General features: G+C 40.2%; 1 protein-coding gene across 1 annotated transcript in view; it reads right to left on the bottom strand.

Annotated features, from left to right (window-relative positions):
• PLD5 (phospholipase D family member 5) overlaps nt 1-21,070 on the bottom strand; it is a 415,451-nt gene that overhangs the window by 219,539 nt on the left and 174,842 nt on the right. The window contains exon 2 of the mRNA XM_018060274.1: nt 4,281-4,417. Within this exon, the coding sequence (XP_017915763.1) occupies nt 4,281-4,417 (137 nt within the window). The remainder of the gene's footprint in view (nt 1-4,280; nt 4,418-21,070) is intronic.

Here is a 21,070-nt window from a genome sequence, read left to right as displayed (position 1 = left end):
AGATTGGCAGTTTTCCCTCCTAGTCTACATCAGCACCAGCGGACTCGGTGGGTGCATCTCCAAACAATGTTACTTCTTTTACCTGGGGCATCCCTGTCCGGAGGAACCTAGGACTGAAGAACAAGGAACTCACTCTCTCTGCAAGATGCTGGCGGGGGTGAGCAATGGCTGAGGATGCCCTGAGAATAGGATGGGTGGGACTAGGAGTCAACCAGTTTAAGAACTAGCAGCATGGTTGAGGCACAAGATCCAAGGAGGCAAGTAAGAGTACAGGATGCTACAGTAAGTATCCAAGACACACTGGTCATGGTCTAAGAAATGGATAAAAACAAAATGAAACCAGAAGGGGCTGGGAGTATAGGAGGAGGTTTAGGGAAATGGGAGATTGAATATGCAAATCAGTAATGGCCAGTCCACATATATATTTATATATATATATATATATATGTATGTGTGTGTGTGTGTGTGTGTATATATATATATATATATATATGGTAGAACTCTGACCTCATAACCTGCAGCAACCTGCCCAGGAAACCAACTTCTTATCTACAATAACCAGCCCAGGAAGTCAGCCTGCTCTAAGTAGGAAAGAGGATTGCTCTTTCTGCAGGAAAGAGGATTGCTATCTCTAATAATAATCCAGGAAACTAAACAATAACTTCTGAAATCAAGATAGCCATAACTTAATTCATAACTGCCATCTTCCCTAATTTTTGTCCCTACTTCCAATTTAGAACCAACCAGAGAAAACAAATATGTACCCCTAACCCATCACGTAGGATGCCTGCTTCTAGCTAGCCTGCCTCCAGCTCTCCCAGGCCCACAGGGCACAGCACTACGAAGCTTTCCCCCTCCGCTGCCTGCCTCTGAGTCTCTGCTGAAACACAAGTGACCGAGGTGAACTGCCTTGCCACAGCAAGCTCTGAATCAATAGCTCGGTTCTCATGTTTACATCACTCATTCTCATATGTTCATTCTCTTTGTTTACCTCCACAGTATCAAAGACTACTAAAATCAAGATGAACAGTAGATTCAGGATGAGTGTGAAGGTGCAGGGTAATAGGAAGCTAGTTGCGAATAGAGAAGGGGGATTCTGTATGCTTAGGAAGGGACAGGGAGGGGGCTCACATTTATATATTGCTTGTTATGAGTTTCCTGTGGCTTGGTTGTAGATTTATACAATTTACTGAAGCCTCATAAAACCTTGTGGGAGAGATTTTGTTTAATCTACCATTTTAAGGGAAATAAAACTAAAACAGTTTTCATAACCCATCATGAGTAGAGTGGCATCCAAAGCCAGGTTTCCTCTTTCTACTCTGCCAGGCCACTCCCCTAAACCTCCTCTGACTTTCCCACTGCACTCCTGACCACAATCACCATGACTGTCTCATGAACTATGTTGCGACTCCTTGTTCAGTCCTTTGTTGCTATGCAAAAAGGTGAATAACATAAATTACATATCTTGCCCAAGTTTACACAGTCAGTAAGTGGCAGGATGTAAATTTGAATCCAAATCTTTCAAATTTTAAAGTCCATGGTCTTTCGGTACATTAGGCTACTTGGGAGGTCTAGTTTGCTGGCAGGTGCCAAGGCAAAGTGGATACTAAATTTACTGACTTGAAGTGGTTAAATACAGTAAAGCTAGGGTACTGGAAATAAACTTTACAGTTACTAACGATGATGGCAAGAGATGGAACTGGTGGTTGGAAGGCCTATTGTTGTTGTTTAGTCACTTGGTCATGTCCGACTATTTTGCGACCCCATGGACTGTAGCCGGACAGGCTCTTCTGTCCATGGGCTTTCCCAGGCAAGAATACTGGGGTGGGTTGCCATTTGATTCTTCAGGGGATCTTCCTGATTCAGGGATCAAACCCACATCTCCTGCATTGCAGGCAGATTCTTTACTGCTGAGCCATCGTCCCAGCCCAGAAGGTCTATTAGCCAGGTACAAAAGAAGGGAGTCTTGGAAGTTGGAAGGTAATGTTGCCTATAGTGATAAGGAGATAGTGACTGACATAAGAAAAGTTCATCAAATTAAAATGAGAATGACTGATGGTGGGGAAATGGACTGTCCCACTGGAGACTGGGATTGGATTGGGGTTTAGGAAATTGCAGTTGCCTTGCCTCCACCCTGTGCTCTGAAGAGAGGAGAAAAAGCAGAAGCTTCTCAGGATGAGGACAGGAGGAAGCCAGATATAACCTAGGCAGATATACAAAAGTGACAAGGCTGAGAATGCAGGAGGAAAGAAATGCAAGACACAGGAGAAGCGATTGTAGAAGAAGGAAGATCTGGAGGGGCTGCAAGTTCTGGAAAAGAGTTGCAGGGCTTCCCAGGTGCCACCAGTGGTAAAGAACCTGCCTGCCAATGCAGGAGATATAAGAGGCTTGGATTCGACACCTGGGTTGGGAAAATCCCCTAGAAGAGGAAATGGCAACCCACTCCAGTATTCTTGCCTGGAGAATCCCATGGACAGAGGAGCCTGGTGGGCTATGCTCCACAGGGTAGTAAAGAATTGGACATGAATGAAACAACTTAGCACATGCAACCTAGAGATCAAGGTGATAATTGCAACTACCCAAGGAAAAGAAAGCAGGAAACTGGTTGGTAAATAGATTGCATTCTAGATGAAGGGAGAAGCAATACTGAGTCATCAGGATTTAGTTATTGATTAAGATGGAAAAAATAACCAGGTCAAATTCCAGTTGTATGAGTTGAAAATTAAAATTAGATTAAATTTTATAATAGATTTCTCCAAGTGAAAATAGGCATAATTTGAAGGTTTCCCCTTTTTTGTTGTAAAAAAACACACACCTCGTAACGTTTGTTAAAAGGTCCTGGGTATTTTGTCTTAAGGAGGTCATTACAGTTTGACCTTTACAAAGCTGCCTTCTAGATTCTGGAGTTTGCCATTTAAAGTACTCAGCAGTCTTCATTACAGGTGAGGTGAGAGAGAGGGGCAAGCCACCCCGGTGAATAAGTATGAGTCATTGGCCCCCTGCCCACAGTATGCTTACATGTGTCATGTAACAGGATTAGTACAAGGTAGTGACGTAGAGAGAGTTTTCAGGAGGAAGATGATGATCTATTGTTTTTCTATTGCTTTCCTGATAACCCCAATATAATTTTCCTCCCAAATTCAGTCTGGGAAGCAGACATATTTAGGAACATCTATCTAGCATGAAGGAATAACCTAAAATGTATACTGATTTCTCTCTTGTACCCTTTGCTCTATACAGTACTGTTGCCTGGTAATTAAACTATAATGTATTATGGGTTAAAAAAAAAAAAACAACAACCAAATTTCTACTGTCTTATCCAGATGTTTTTTTCCTGTCAGACAGTCAACCCTCAAAGCAAAATATCTAGGATAAAACTTGCATATCCATTACTAGGCTGTGGTTGATTTTAAGCTAGAAAAGAGGGGCGCTTTGACTAACGCTTTTCAAAGGGAAAAAATAATATTCAAAATTCATTATTAGCACTAATTCACAATAACCATGTAATTTTATGGCCTCACTTCGACTCTGCAGCCCACAAACATAAAAATAAACGTCTTGTTTCCCTGCCCCTTCTTGGTACTTTTTTACACCCTCCTACGAACCTCAAAAAACAAAGTAGCACCTAGGGAGGAGTTGGATGAAGAGATTTATGAGGATAAAACCATGCTGTGATGGCTCTGCAGTCAGAAGCGACCCTAGGGAAATGTTATTTAGTGTACCTGAAGAAAAACAATACCGATATGTAACACTAAAGCTGTTGTAATTTCTGGATGAAAAAATACTTTGTGCTAAACTGGGACAGACTGAGGAGGTGCATGTCTTCTCATAGATACGCTTATTTATTTGATCCCTAATTTTAAGTTGGAATTTTCCCTGAGATGTTGTGTTTAACTTCTGATCAACAACAGCTAGCACGGCGTCCTCAGTCTGTTGAGGCTTTCATTACTGCTGAGCTTATTATAGAACAAATCAAAACCTCATACACAGAGGTCTCCAGAAACGCAGGTTGTTGCAAAATTTCATTTTGTCAACCACACTTCTGTACAGAATATGCCCAAACTGTAAAGTGAATTAAAGTATGACTCATTTTTATTCCCTTAGTCTAAATAAACATAAAATCACCAGTGGACAGCGACTCATGCCTCAGCTTAAGCCAATAGGCAGTTAGGTGCTCATGTGTGTTTATGATATTTTTCTCTCACTGTCCAAGACCCCCTCTGATTTTCTCACCCACTCCCTAAAAGAGAATTTTTAAATTTCTGTTTGTTACCTCTTACCGACATTTATTTTGACAATTTTTTTCTGACAGTCCATCTTCATCCTCTCCCATGATATCCACAGCTGAAAATATCAATGCAACGAGAATGGCAAAGCAGCACACCAGCGCAAAGATGACGATGCACTTCTGCTGGGACTGCAAGAGAGAAAGACGATAAAGAAAAGTAAGGGGAGCAGCTTTGGCTTAGGAACCTCAGGCTGTGACAGCTTCTTTAAAAGTTCCATGCAAAACCCTTTGGGGAAGAGTTAGTTTTGTTACTGCCAGAGAAGCACTACTCTCTGGGTGAAAGGTCTAAGACCTTTATGCTTATTCCTTAACAAAGCTTTCAAACCCTTGCTAAATATGTTAGAATCTATTAAATAATCAGGTGCTACATTAAGACTTCCAAATGAATTTGCTCTTTTTCTTTCTCTTCAAAAGCAGTCCAGAAAAGATGACTATAAGACCCATTACTGCAAATTAAAAATGAAACACAAGGTGGCTCAATAATTATTTTCTGTTCCCTGTTATCACCACTATGCAAACTGCATTTATAACTTCTAGGGTGTATTTTCAGAAGGAGCAAGGAACACTTTGACCAGGCAGCCAGGAACACTCTCTTACCAATGGGACACATATATGCACAGATATGCATGTACACGCACATAGATTTCAGACTTTTGGTGAAACCAGCCGGCTTTGTTTCCTCCTACCACCCTCCTACCCTTCATCCCTGCAGCCACATGGTCTCTAAAGAATCATGGAATCTTCTAAAGTACAGTGTCCAGTTTGTCCAGGGGCAGCCTCAGGTTACAGATTACACAGAAAGATGTAATTTGGAAATAATGATGTTTCTGTGACCAGGCACTATCAGTTCAAATGGTTGTTTCTTTCTAGTGGTTTCTAACCCTCCCTCAGGTCTCATCTCACAGAACCTGTTCCAAGCCCATTCGTGCCTGTCATTATTTTCTACTGCACATTCAGGAATAAAATGGGAGAAAGCACAAGTAAGATATACAATTGTTCTTTAACCACATGCTCTGGGTATCTCTGGGGCATGGGTTGTTTTATTCCTTCCATCTACGAGCAAAAAGCGAAGAGCCTAACAAATAGGAGGTGCTCAAGAGGTAGTTACTGTATAAACAAATACAGAGTGAATGAATGAAATGAAAATCACCGTGCAAATGGAGAGCAACATGAGATTTCTTTCAGTGACCTTCCTAAAAGAAAATCAGTTCATTTCCACATTTTGGTGACTGTAAATCTTGCAGCTCATTCGTTTTCACACTGTTTGGGATCTAGAGGCAAATCTACAGGCCAAGCTTATCAACTCTGCAAAATTCTGCAGAACAGATTATGCATTCATCCTTGCTCCTTTACTTGGCATTCATCCTTGAATCTTCACTAATCTTATTTTTAAACAGCAGCACTGTAAACTTGTTGAAGGCTCAGACTTTAGAAAAAGATTGCTTGGATTCTGCCACTTAATAGTTGTATGCCCTTGGGCAAGTATTTAGTCTTTATGCTTTAGATTCTTTGTCTGTAAAATGGGCATAATAATAATAACAACAACTGCCTTATAGGGTTGTTATTAAAAATTAAATTAAGTAAGATAAAGGACAGAAATGGTATGGACTTAACAGAAGCAGAAGATACTAAGAAGAGGTGGCAAGAATACACAGAAGAACTCTACAAAAAAGATCTTCATGACCCAGATAATCATGATGGTGTGATCACTCACCTAGAGCCAGACATCCAGGAATGTGAAGTCAAGCGGGCCTTAGAAAGCATCACTACGAACAAAGCTAGTGGAAGTGACAGCATGCCAGTTGAGCTGTTTCAAATCCTGAAAGATGATGCTGTGAAAGTGCTGCACTCAATATGCCACGAATTTGGAAAACTCAGCAGTGGCCACAGGACTGCAAAAGGTCAGTTATCATTCCAATTCCAAAGAAAGGCAATGCCAAAGAATGCTCAAACAACCGCACAATTGCACTCATCTCACACGCTAGTAAAGTAATACTCAAAATTCTCCAAGCCAGGCTTCAACAATATGTGAACTATGAACTTCCTGATGTTCAAGCTGGTTTTAGAAAAGGCAGAGGAACCAGAGATCAAATTGCCAACATCTGCTGGATCATGGAAAAAGCAACAGTGTTCCAGAAAAACATCAATTTCTGCTTTCTTGACTATGCCAAAGCCTTTGACTGTGTGGATCACAATAAACTGTGGAAAATTCTGAGAAGATGGGAATACCAGACCACCTGACCTGCCTCTTGAGAAATCTGTATGCAGGTCAGGAAGCAACAGTTAGAACTGGACATGGAACAACAGACTGGTTCCAAATAGGAAAAGGAGTACATCAAGGTTGTATATTGTCACCCTGCTTATTTAACTTCTATGCAGAGTACATCATGAGAAACGCTGAGCTGCAGGAAGCACAAGCTGGAATCAAGATTGCCGGGAGAAATATCAATAAGCTCAGATATGCAGATGATACCACCCTTATGGCAAAAAGTGAAGAGGATCTAAAAAGCCTCTTGATGAAAGTGAAGGAGGAGAGTGAACAAGTTGGCTTAAAGCTCAATATTCAGACAACGAAGATCACGGCATCCGGTCCCATCACTTCATGGGAAATAGATGGGGAAACAGTAGAAACAGTGTCAGACTTTATGTTTTTGGGGTCCAAAATCACTGCAGATGGTGACTGAAGCCATGAAATTAAAAGACACTTACTCCTTGGAAGAAAAGTTATGACCAACCTAGATAGCATATTCAAAAGCAGAGACATTACTTTGTCGACTAAGGTCCATCTAGTCAAGGCTATGGTTTTTCCTGTGGTCATGTATGGATGTGAGAGTTGGACTGTGAAGAAGGCTGAGTGCCGAAGAATTGATGCTTTTGAACTGTGGTGTTGGAGAAGACTCTTGAGAGTCCCTTGGACTGCAAGGAGATCCAACCAGTCCATTCTGAAGGAGATCAGCCCTGGGATTTCTTTGGAAGGAATGATGCTGAAGCTGAAGCTCCAGTACTTTGGCCACCTCATGGGAAGAGTTGACTCACTGGAAAAGACTCTGATGCTGGGAGGGATTGGGGGCAGGAGGAGAAGGGGATGACAGAGGATGAGATGGCTGGATGGCATCACTGACTCGATGGACGTGATTCTGAGTGAACTCTGGGAGTTGTTGATGGACAGGGAGGCCTGGTGTGCTGCGATTCATGGGGTCGCAAAGAGTCGGACACAATGAGCGACTGAACTGAACTGATGTAAGTACTTAGAACAGTGCCCCCAAAATAAAGAGCACTAAATGAGTGCCATTGTTAGTATATTGTACTAATATGCATCTCTGTAAGCTGCCTCAAATATTTTGGGGAAACAAGGTAAAGATATGAACAAACAAAACATACAACAAAAAATACAACTAGGTCTAGAGAAAGGCCGAGAGAGAGAGACAGAAGAACAGGAAGAAATAAGACAAAAAGAGAGAAAAGAAATGTGAGCTGGAAGTTTTCTAGGATAAAATTAAGAAACTGATCTAGATCAGTACTCAGAATTCAAAGCAGCATTTTTCAAACTGAAGCATGCATCTAAATTACCTGGAGGGCTTGTTAAAACATTCATTGATGAGCCCCACTTCCAGAGTTTTGATTCTTTAGGTCTGGGGTGGGGCCCACAAACATGCATTTATAACAAGTTTCCATGGGGATGTTGATGCTCCCAGTCCAGGTGCCATACTTTGATGTATCAAAGTTTCATCTCTACTAAATGCTGCTTAATACATGTTCATCATTCAAATTCACCTGCCTACAGTAGTTTATTTTCAAACATTAAAGGGATCATTATAAATACACCCTACTAATCCAAATGTAAACCTTGTAATTTTTTTTCCTTTGTGAAGGTTGAAAAAATTATTTAAACTCTTTACTTGATATTTTAATGATACTCATCACTCATATAATAACAAAATGTTTCCTGTTAGTTATTTAATATTAAAAAGAAAATAAATCACCAGGGTCCCACTGAGATATAACTGTCATCAATATTTTCTTCTGGTTCTTTCCTATACCACATCTACCTATATAGATCTGATAATATTTATAGTATTCTTTATACAGTTTTACATCCTGCTTTTTGTACAAAATCACGTTTTACTATATTAAATACTCTTTTAAAGCATAGTTTTAAGTTGTTGTGTAGTGTTTTACTGCATGAAAAATAATTATCTCCTTTGCTCACAAATCTTTCCTTCAAAGCCACTAATTTTACGACAGAAATAAAGATTAAACATTTCGCTCATTTTATTCATTTCTCTATAATTATAAATAGAAGCAAAGAACTTTTAGAGATTTAAAATAATATAATGATATTCACATTAATTTTGTACAGAAGATCCTCTAACCCGAGATAATATAATTAAATATTTTCTCAGAATCCTAGAGACAGCAGCATGTCAGCTATATAGTGGGTACTGTATGCAGGTCAAGAAGCAACAGTCAGGACCAGACATGGAACAGTGAACTGGTTCAAAATTCAGAAAGGAGTATGTCAAGGCTGTATATTGTCACCCTGCTTATTTATATTATATGCAGAATACATCATGTGAAATGCTGGGCTGGATGAATCACAAGCTGGAGTCAAGATTGCTGGGATAAATATCAATAACCTCAGGTATGCAGATGACACAACCCTAATGGCAGAAGGCCAAGAGGAACTAAAGAGCCTTTTGATGAAAGTGAAAGAGTAGAGTGAAAAAGTTGGCTTAAAACTCAACATTCAAAAAACTAAGATCATGGCATCTGGTCCCATCACTTCATGGCAAACAGATGGTGGTAGGGGAAGAAAACAGTGGCAGATTTTATTTTCTTGGGCTCCAAAATCACTACGGATGGTGACTGCACCCATGAAATTAAAAGATGTTTGCTCCTTGGAAAAAAAAGCCATGACAAACCTAGACAGCATATTCAAAAGCACAGACATTACTTTGTGGACAAAGGTCCATATAATCAAAGCTATGGTTTTTCCAGTGGTTATGTATGGACGTGAGAGTTGGACCATGAAGAAGACTGAGCGCCGAAAAATTGATGCTTTTGACCTGTGGTGTTGGAGAAGACTCTTAAGAGTCCCTTGGACAGTAAGGTGATCCAACCAGTCAATCTTAAAGGAAATTAACCCTGAATATTCATTGCAATGACTAATGCTGAAGCTCCAATACTTTGGCCACCTGATTTGAAGAGCCTACTCATGGCATCACTGACTCAATGGACATGAGTTTGAGCAAACTTCGGGAGATAGTGAAGGACAGGGAAATCAGGTGTGCTGCAGTTCATGGGGTCGCAGAGTTGGACATAACTTAGCAACTGAACAATAGCAACAAAGTCTTAAATAATCTAAACTTCTACTTAAGAATGTAGAATATTTTTTTAAAAAGAAGCATGATAAGCTCAAATTAGAGAAATGGAAAAAATACAGACCAGAATTCATTTAAAGAAAAAATTGAAAATACCAAGAAGATTTAACAATGAAACAAAAGCCTGGTTCTTTTGGAAGATCAATAAAATTGATAAATTTTCAGCTATACATATATGAAAAAAGAAAGACACAAATTGAAAAAAGCTCTATCAGTTCAGTTCAGTTCAGTCACTCAGTCGTGTCCGACTCTTTGCGACCCCAAGAATCGCAGCACACCAGGCCTCCCTGTCCATCACCAACTCCCAGAGTTCACTCAGACTCACATCCATCTAGTCATTGATGCCATCCAACCATCTTATCCTCTGTTGTTCCCTTCTCCTCCTGCCCCCAATCCCTCCCAGCATCAAAGTCTTTTCCAATGAGTCAACTCTTCACATAAATAACTCTATAAAGTCACATAAAATGAACCATAAAGAAGGTAATATTATGAATAAGTTGAAATTAATCAGTGTAGATAAAATGGACAACTTTTGCAAAATAAAATTACTAAACCTCACTCAACAAGAAACAGGTAAACTTAATACCCTTATATCAATTAAAGGAAATGAACTTTTAAATTTAAAACGTTAACACAGAGGAAACTCCAAGTTTAGGTGGCAACATTTTAGAAGTCAGTTCAGTTCAGTGGCTCAGTTGCGTCTGACTCTTTGCGAACCCATGGACTGCAGTATGCCAGGCTTCCCTGCCCATCACCAATCCTGGAACTTACTCAAACTCATGTCCATTGAGTCTGTGATGCCATCCAACCATCTCATCCTCTGTTGTCCTCTTCTCTTCCTGCCTTCAATCTTTCCCAGCATCAGGGCCTTTTCCAGTGAGTCAGTTCTTTGCATCAGGTGGCCAGAGTATGGAGTTTCAGCTTCAGCATCAGTCCTTCCAATGAATATTCAGGACTGATTTCCTTTAGGATAGACTGGTTGGATTTCTTTGCAGTCCAAGGGATTCTCAGGAGTCTTCTCCAACACCATACTTCAAAAACATCAATTCTTTGGCTCTCAGCTTTCTTTTTAGTCCAAGCCTCACATCCATACATGACTACTGGAAAAACCATAGCTTTGACTAGACGGATCTTTGCCAGCAAAGTAATGTTTCTGCTTTGTAATATACTGTCCAGGTTGGTCACAGCTTTTCTTCCAAGGAACAGCACCCTTTAATTTCACAGCTGCAGTCACCATCTGCAGTGATTTTGGAGCCCAAGAAAAGAAAGTCTGTCATTGTTACCACTGTTTCCCCATCTATTTGCCATGAAGTGATAGGACCAGATGCCATGATCTCAGCTTTCTGAATGTTGAGTTTTAAGCCAACTTTTTCACTCTCTTTCACTTTCATCAGGGGGCTCTTTAGTTCTTCTTTGCTTTCTGCCATAAGAGTGGTATCATCTGCATACCTCAGGTTATTGATATTTGTCCTGGCAATCTTGATTCCAGCTTGTGCTTCATCCAGCCCAGCATTTCACATGATGTACTCTGCATATAAGTTAAATAAAGCAGGGTGACAATATACAGCCTTGGCATACTCCTTTCCCCATTTGGAACCAGTCTGTTGTTCCATGTCCAGTTCTAACTGTTGCTTCTTGACCTGCATACAGATTTCTCAAGAGGCAGGTCAGGTGGTCTGGTATTCCCATTTCTTTCAGAATTTTCCACAGTATTGTGATCCACACAGTCAAAGGCTTTGGCATAGTCAATAAAGCAGAAGTAGATGTTTTTCTGGAACTCTATTGCTTTTTTGATGACCCAATAGATGTTGGCAATTTGATTTCTGGTTCCTCTGTCTCTTCTAAATCCAGATTGAACATATGGAAACTCATGGTTCATGTACTGTTGAAGCCTGGCTTGGAGAACTTTGAGCATTACTGTACAAGCATGTGAGAGGAGTGCAATTTTGTGGTAGAGTCTGAGCATTCTTTGGCATTGCCTTTCTTTGGGATGGGAATGAAAACTGACCTTTTCCAGTCCTGTGGCCTGGAAAACTGCTGAGTTTTCCAAATTTGTGGCATATTGAGTGCAGCACTTTCCCAGCATCATCTTTCAGGATTTGAAATAGCTCTACTGGAATTCCATCACCTCCACTAGCTTTGTTCATAGTGATGCTTCCTAAGGCCCACTTGACTTCACATTCCAGGATGTCTGGCTCTAGGTGAGTGATCATACCATCATGATTATCTGGTCATGAAGATCTTTTTTGTAGAGTTCTTCTGTGTATTCTTGCCACCTCTTCTTAATATCTTCTGCTTCTGTTAGGTCCATACCATTTCTGTTCTTTATTGAGATCAACTTTGCATGAAATGTTCCCTTGGTATCTCTAATTTTCTTGAAGAGATCTCTAGTCTTTCCCATTCTATTGTTTTCCTCTATTTCTTTGCACTGATTTTAGAAATAAACATTATCAATTCCATAAAAATTTTTCCAGAAAATGGAAGAGATGGAAATTCTTCCCAACATATTCTGAGGTTACTGTTACCCTGATAGAAAAACCAAACACTTAAGAAAAAACTTTTTTCTCTCCTATTGTTTAATGATGCACTGCCTAGAAAACCAAGACAGTACAGTCATATTGCAACATTTATTTAATGTCTACCTCACTCAAAAGGAACACAGGGAGGGATCTGCAATGGCCATAACCTCAACAGGGAACAGAATTTCTCAATTATCTCCAGAATTCTTACAACAATTGCAGAAGATCTTATCCATCTGAGCACACCTTGAATTGAAAGATAAAACACCAGCTACACAGCTGCCTTTTTTTTTAAAAAAAATGCCTACTACAGTTCTCCCAATGGTACTTAAGGGTGTCCCTCTTTTAGGAAATTTTCACTCTTTTTACCGGACCCATAATGAAAATTATTTCTATAGTAACATAAAGGCTTATATTTTTTCCCTTTCAAGGACATGCAAATTCATTATTTGATCATGCATTAATTTTCTACCTTTTGGTCTTTTTCACTAAATTGAGCTCTTTGAGTTCTACAATCTTACCTAAATCTATATGCATGGCAGACATGATCGATAAACATTTGTTAAATAAGTGATGAATAAATAATAAGGGGAAAGAGCTAAAAAATCAAAATGGTGATTGTTGTTTTTCATAACCCTGTTTATTTATTATGGCACCCCACTCCAGTACTCTTGCCTGGAAAATCCAATGGGTGGAGGAGCCTGGTAGGCTGCAGTCCATGGGGTCACTAAGGGTCAGACACGACTGAGCGACTTCACTTCCACTTTTCACTTTCATGCATTGAAGAAGGAAATGGCAACCCACTCGAGTGTTCTTGCCTGGAGAATCCCAGGGACAGGGGAGCCTGGTGGGCTGCCGTCTATGGGGTCACACAGAGTTGGACACGACTGAAGCGACGCAGAAGAAGAAGAAGAAACACTTTCCCATGGATTCCCATAACAGAAGAACTTTTATTTGTAAAATTGAACAGGAAAAAAATTAAAGAGATCAAAATTAGCTAACACAAAGGATAACAATGTATAGAGAAGGCATCTTTTCCAAATTATCAGGACGGAAAACAAAAACTCAAGTTTGAATCAACATGTTAACTGAGCACAAGAACCTACTCCCAATACTATACTAAATCATTAGAGATGAAGAACAGATATAATAATGAGAATGATAATTCTATAACAGTGTTTGACAACTAAAAGTTACCATCCATGGACAAGAAATTTTGAAGATTATTGTAAATTAGATTGATCAAGGAGATTAAAGCCCAAGACACATATGCATACATACATGGTAAGTCTCTTCAGTCGTGTCTGACTCTGTGTGACCCTAAGGACTGTAATTCCCCTCGTTCCTCTGTCCATGGGATTCTCCAGGCAAGAATACTGGAGTGGGTTGCCATTTCCTACTCCAGGGGATCTTCCTCACCCAGGGATTGAACCCATGTCTGTTACTTCTCCTGTCTTGACAAGTGGGTTCTTTCCCACTAGTGCCACCTGGGAATCCCCAAGACACACACAGGAAAACACAAACAGCTATAAAGGAGAGCTCTAAGTATAGAGGTGATAGAAGAAACTGGAAGGAACTTTGGAATGACAGACACTATACAGCCACACCTTAGAGATATTGCAGGCTTGGTTCCAGACCACTGCAATAAAGTAAATATCATAATAAAGTGAGCCACAAATATTTCGGTTTCCCAGTAGTTATAAATTTATGTTTATACCATAGTGAAGTCTATTAAGTATAAAATAGCAGTATGTCTAAAAAACCAATGCACATATCTTCAGTAAAAATGCTTTATTACTTAAAGTGCTAACCATAATCTGTGCTTTCAGTGAGTCATCATATTTTTGTTGGTGGAGCGTGTTGCCTTGATGTTGATGGCTGTTGGCTGATTAGGGTGGTGGTTGCTGAAGAATGGGGTGACTGCAGCAATTTCTTAAAATAAGACAACAGTGTAGTTTGCCACATCAATTGATTCTTCCTTTCATGAGTCATTTCTCTGTAACATGCAATGGCAACGTTATCTTTTACCCACCATAGAACTTCTTTCAGAATTGTAGTCAATCTTCTCAACCACTGCCATGGCTTAATCAACCAAGTTTATGTAATAATCTCAATCCTCTGGTGTCATTTCAACAGTCTTCACAGTCTCTTCACCAGGAGTAGATTCCATCCCCAGAAACCACTTTCTTTGTTCATTCATAAAAAGCAACTCCCCATCTGTTCAAGTTTGACCATTGCAGTAATTCACTCACACTTTCAGACTCTACTTCCAATTCTAGTTACTTCCTTCAACGAAGTCTTGAAACCCTCAAAGTACACTTAAAATGTTCAGTAAACCATGTTGTAAACAGATTTGATATCATCCAGACTCAGTTGTTCGATTCATAGAGCACAGGCAGAGTAATTTAATGTAATTCTTAAGGGCCCTTGGATTTTTGAAATGATAAATGAGCACTGGCTTCAACTTAAAGTCATTGGCTGTCTCTAACAGGAGAGTCAGCCTATCTTCTGAAGTTCTGAAGTCAGGCACTGACTTTCCTCTATAGCTATGAGGGCTTCCCTTATGGCTCATCTGGTGAAGAATCTGCCTGCAATGCAGGAGATCTGGGTTTGATCCCTGGGTTGGGAAGATCCTCAGAAGAAGGGAAAGGCTACTCACTCCAGTATTCTGGCCTGGACTGTAAAGTCCATGGAATGGCAAAGAGTCAGACAAGACTGAGTGACTTTCACTTTTCACTATAACTATGAAAGTCCTGGAGAAGGCAATGGCACCCCACTCCTAGATGGCATCTTCTTCCAATATAAGGTTGTTTTGTCCACACTGATATGTCTTTCAATATATCATAGTAAGCCCAAGTCCTTTCTGCTTACTGTGATTGGAGATTGTTTTCTGAAGTCAGTTGGTTAAGACTGCTTCATGTTTTTTATATAAGTTATTTTTTCCCAATCACAGTAAAGGTTGATATGTCATCCAATTGGGGGCAAAAGAAAAACATCTCATTTCATACAGCCACCTTCATTAATAATCTTGGCCAGATCTTCTGTCTAACTTCTTGCAGCTTCTACATCAGCACTTGCTGCTTCATCTTGCACTTCTGTTACAGAGACATCTTCCTTCCTTTAGGTTCATGAACCAACCTCTGACAACTTAAAACGTTTCTTCTGAAATTTCCTCATCTTTCTCAGCATTCATAGAATTGAATATGGAACCTCAAAGTTGCATCTTCCTATATACAGAAAAGTGCTAAATTAATTAACTCTGCACTTAATGACCTCATACTTGCAGTCTGTAGGTCTGTATTGTGGAGGATGGGCAAAGAAGTATAATACAATATGATCTACACCTCTATAAGGCTGAGGAGAGGGATGTGACTGATCCATTTCATGGAAGAGTTGTATCAGTTCAGTTCAGTTCAGTCGCTCAGTCGTGTCCAACTCTTTGCAACCCCATGAACCGCAGCACGCCAGGTCTCCCTGTCCATCTGAGCAGGCCAATTTTGTTGCCTCCCACCTTCTCTTCTATGCACATATAATCTCTGGAATACAGAATTAGGGATTTCCTCTATACTCATCATGAAGAGAAACAAGGTATTTTGAATATTAGTGAATGAACAAGGCTGCTTTATGTAAGTCCATAAGAAGCAGCCAATATTTAATGGCTAAAATGTTATACTTTCATGTTCTCTGTGCCCCCATGTCCATTATAGATAAAATTAAACAAAAAAGTAACAACAAATTGACAGCTGGTCTTTGAAAAGTTGAGGGCTTATTCCTCAAAAGCCTTGTAGTCTACACTCTGCTTTTAACGAGCTGAGAAAAAGCTCTGAATCTTTCAATATATCAAAGTAAGTCCAAGTCCTTTCAACTTACAGTGACAGTCAGTTGGTTAAGACTGTTTTATGTTTCTTACATAAATTACTTCCTGATCACAGTAAAGTTTGATATTTTATCCAGTTGGAGGTAAAAGAAAAAACATTGTTGACAAAACTCAACAATCTTTATTTTAAACTAATTAAAATGTAAAGAAAAGCAAGGGTTGACTTTGGGTATAACAGTGAAGTGAGCAAAAAAAGCAAATTTAATCTTTCATCCCCTGTGTTCAGTTTCCTCTTATTTGAAAAAGGAACACACACACACACACACACACACACACACACCACAGATATAAAAGGGTGTATTCAGGGAAGCTTGGAGTTGGAGTGGGATGGAACTTAAAGCCTTCTAATCTTAATTTGCCACTCAGTGCAGGGGTCTCATTGGCAACACCATGCTTCTCAGCAAAGACACTTCTAGCTACCAGTCTCCCTACTTAATGAGTCAGCACTAATTTTTGAAAGTCCTTCAGTTCAGTTCAGTTGCTCAGTTGTGTCTGACTCTTTGCAAGCCCATGAACCGCAGCACACCAGGCCTCCCTGTCCATCACTCCTGGAGTCCACCCAAACCCATGTCCATTGAGTCGGTGATGCCATCCAACCATCTCATCCTCTATTGTCCCCTTCTCCTCCTGCCCTCAATCTTTCCCAGCATCAGGGTCTTTTTCAACGAGTCAGCTCTTCGCATCAGGTGACCAAAGTATTGGAGTTTCAGCTTCAACATCAGTCCTATCAATGAACACCCAGGACTGATCTCCTTTAGGATGGACTGGTTGGATCTCCTTGCAGTCCAAGGGACTCTCAAGAGTCTTCTCCAACATCACAGTTCAAAAGCATCAATTCTTCATTATTCAGCTTTCTTTATAGTCCAACTCTCATATCCATACATGACTACTGGAAAAACCATAGCCTTGACTGGACGGACCTTTTTTGGCAAAGTATTGTCTCTGCTTTTTAACATGCTGTCTAGGTTAGTCATAACTTTTCTTCCAAGGAGTAAGTGTCTTTTAATTTCATGGCTGCAGTCACCATCTGCAGTGATTTTAGAGCCCCAAATAATAGAGTCAGCCACTGTTTCCCATCTATTTGCCATGAAGTGATGGGACCAGGTGCCATGATTTTAGTTTTCTGAATGTTGAGCTTTAAGCCAACTTTTTCACTCTCCTCTTTCACTTTCATCAAGAGGCTTTTTAGTTCCTCTTCACTTTCCGACATAAGGGTGGTGTCATCTGCATATCTGAGCTTATTCATATTTCTCCCAGCAATCTTGATTCCAGCTTGTGCTTCCTGCAGCCCAGCGTTTCTCATGATTCACTCTGCATAGAAGTTAAATAAGCAGGGTGACAATATACAGCCTTGACGCACTCCTTTTCCTATTTGGAACCAGTCTGTTGTTCCATGCCCAGTTCTAACTGTTGCTTCCTGACCTGCATACAGATTTCTTAAGAGGCAGGTCAGGTGGTCTGGTATTCCCATCTCTTTCAGAATTTCCCACAATTTATTGTGATACACACAATCAAAGGGTTTGGCATAGTCAATAAAGTAGAAATAGATGTTTTTCTGGAATCCTCTTGCTTTTTCCATGATCCAGCGGATGTTGGCAATTTGATCTCTGGTTCCTCTGCCTTTTCTAAAACCAGCTTGAACATCTGGAAGTTCACAGTTCTTATTGACTTGCAAAGGCGTTCAGTGAACAGAAGCATATCTTGGATTGCCATGACTAATGCCTACCCAGATGGCCCCTTTCCCTCTTACTTCTTCCTAATTCTCTTTGCCTCTTTTCCTTCTCCCCTCCCCATCCCTTTGTCTCCTTCATTAGTCTCTCTCTTTTCGGACTTCCTTTTCTTCCTTATCTCTTCACTGCTTTCCATCTCTGCCACTGTTCTTACTCCTTTTCAAAACTTCCATTCCCCTGCCCCCACACATCCCAGTCTTCTCCTGTTCCTCTGCTCCCAACTCTCAATCCACTGTGGAGCTTCTGTGGGGTTTTCCCACAGAATTCACTCTCCTCCTACCCTGATTACCAGGAAGGAGTCCTGAAAAAAATACAAATAATAATATCCTGAGGCAATGGATAAAGAAATGCAATTTTGTAATATAGACAAGTCAAGTCATTTAGAGTAGAAGGGAGAAGGGCAGAGGCAAATATTTTAGTACATACTTTAACAGATTTCAACAGAATTCAAATTTTGTTTAATTAACAGCACTGTAGGAAAAATGTTTTCTACTGCTTTTACATATACCAACCTGTCCCTTTCCCCGAACCATTAATTTATCAACTTTCTTTTTCAAAGACTCAGGCAAAAGTCCATCACAAGCCACACATGCGGGCATAGCTACTTTCATATACCTAACAGGATAATCTATAGGAACACTGCTTTGTGAAGCCAGGGGGAATATAGCAATACCTGAACAAAGCACCACTTTGAGCCATGGAACAATCACTTTCTGCGAAGAAAGTGTGGTCTCAGGTTGAAAGGAAGCTGAGTTGAGTTGCTGTCAGGCTAGACATAAATCTTCCTTTGGTTTAGCCATTCACAGCAACTGCTCTTCAAGCTTTCATGCTTTCCTACCACAACATATTTATCACTCCCGCAAAAGCAAAACAAAACACCTTACAAATCCTGAAGCCACAAAATAAATTTATTAGAAGATCATAAGAGAACCTCTACTCAATGTTCTGTGATGACCTAAATGGCAAGGAAATTTAAAAAAAAAAGAGAGAGAGAGAGAGAGAGGATATATGTATACATTGGAGAAGGAAATGGCAATTCCTCTAGTATTCTTGCCTGGAAATTTCCATGGACAGAGGAGCCTGGCAAGCTACGGTCCATGGGGTCGCGAAGAGTCAGCCACGACTGAGCAACTGGGCACATATGTATAAACAGAGCTGATTCATTTCACTCTACAGCAGAAACTAATACAACATTGTAAAGTAACTAAATTTTTAAAAAGAAGATCAAGGAACTGGGAAGAGAAAAAGAGTGAGTATGGTTTTCACATTCTTTCTTTTCTTCCTTGGAGCAACGCTCCATCAATCTCTCCATTTATCACAAAGGCTGATGTGGGTTCTAATTCCTCATCAAGGTTCCATAAACATGGACAGGGATAACTATCACCAATTACATATGGCTTTAGAGTTTACAAAGCCATTATGTATACAAGTCTGTATACATAACTTGTATGTATACCCTGCTTCTCCTTTCCTGATCTTCTTTCTTTGGGTCATGATCCCCGAGCTGCCCACACTTACCTTCAGAGTCCTCAGGCAGTGGAATCAGGCTAGACGTTTGTTAGGGCTGTTTCTGGGCAGAGAATGGTCAGGAGTGATGGATCCAAGCCCTAGGAACTATACTGTCTAGTTTTCTAAAAGGTCTAAGCCGTGTTTCTTGCACTGCAAGGACATCAAATCAGGGATTTCATAGCTGCTTGTCTCACAGAGCAGAGTTTAATTTTTTATAGTAAACACAGCTTCTCCCCACAAAAGCACCTGAGAATGGCTGCCTTGCTATTCATTCTAGGCAATGGAATCTCATATTCTACATTAGGAACTTGACCCAGTTACAGGACAACCTCATATAGGAGGCTTGATATCGTGGGGAAACAGTGGTAGATGAATAAACAGATAAGTAACTCAACAACAACAACAAAATAAACAACTTCATTAAAAAGTGGGCAAAGGACTTGAATAGACATTTCTCTAAAGAAGATATACAAATGGTGTTAAACATCACTTTGCTGCTGCTGCTGCTAAGTCTCTTCAGTCGTGTCCGACTCTGTGCGACCCCATAGACGGCAGCCCACCAGGCTCCCCCGTCCCTGGGATTCTCCAGGCAAGAACACTGGAGTGGGCTGCCATTTCCCTCTCCAATGCATGAAAGTGAAAAGTGAAAGCGAAGTCACTCAGTCGTGTCCGACTCTTTGCTACCCCATGGACTGGAGCCTACCAGGTTCTTCCGCCCATGGGATTTTACAGGCAAGATTACTGGAGTGGGTTACCATTGCCTTCTCTGAAACATCACTTTAGGGAAATGCAAATCAAAATCCCAATGACATACTACTTCATAATCATTAGGATGGCTAGTATCCAAAATAAACAAAGAAAAAACAAAAAAACAAAAACCAGTGTTTATGAGGATGTGGAGTAATTGGAACCCTTGAGCACTGCTGGTGAGAATGTAAAATGGTGATGACCCTATGGAAAATGATCTAGCAGTTCCTCAAAAAATAACAATAGAAACACTATATGATCCAGCCATTCCACTTCTAAATGGAAAGAATGGAAAGCAGGGACTCCAACAGAGATTTATATACCCATGTTCTTAGCAGCATTATTCACAACAGCCAAAAGGTAGAAACAGTACAAATCAATGGATGAATGGATAAATAAATCATGTCTTTAGCTATATCTGTTCATTTGGATATATATATAAATATATATATATATATGTATATATATATACAATGAAATATTATTCAGCCTTAAAAAGGAGAGAAATTCTGATACATGTCACAACAGTGGATGAACCCTGAAAACATTATGCTAAGTGAAATAAGCTGAATACAAAAGAATACATACCGTACAATTCCACCTATATGAGGTACCTAGAGTATAAAGATGGAGAAGGCAATGGCATCCCACTCCAGCACTCTTGCCTGGAAAATATCATGGACGGAGGAGACTGGTGGGCTGCAGTCCATGGGGTTGCTAGGAGTTGGACACGACTGAGAAACTTCACTTTCACTTTTCACTTTCATGCACTGGAGAAGGAAATGGAAACCCACTCCAGTGTTCTTGCCTGGAGAATCCCAGGGACAGGGGAGCCTGGTGGGCTGCCGTCTATGGGGTCGCACAGAGTCGGACACGACTGAAACGACTTAGCAGCAGCAGCAGCAGCAGCAGCAGAGTATAAAGAAAGTAGAACAGTGGTTGCCAGAGGGAGGGAGGGATGGGGAACTATTGTTTAATGAGTACAGAGTTTTATTTTGCAGTATTAAAAGTGTTATATG

Source organism: Capra hircus, chromosome 16 (assembly GCF_001704415.2).
Source record: "Capra hircus breed San Clemente chromosome 16, ASM170441v1, whole genome shotgun sequence".
In the NCBI taxonomy this organism is placed as follows: domain Eukaryota; kingdom Metazoa; phylum Chordata; class Mammalia; order Artiodactyla; family Bovidae; genus Capra; species Capra hircus.
This window is presented reverse-complemented; position numbering and strand designations above follow the sequence as displayed.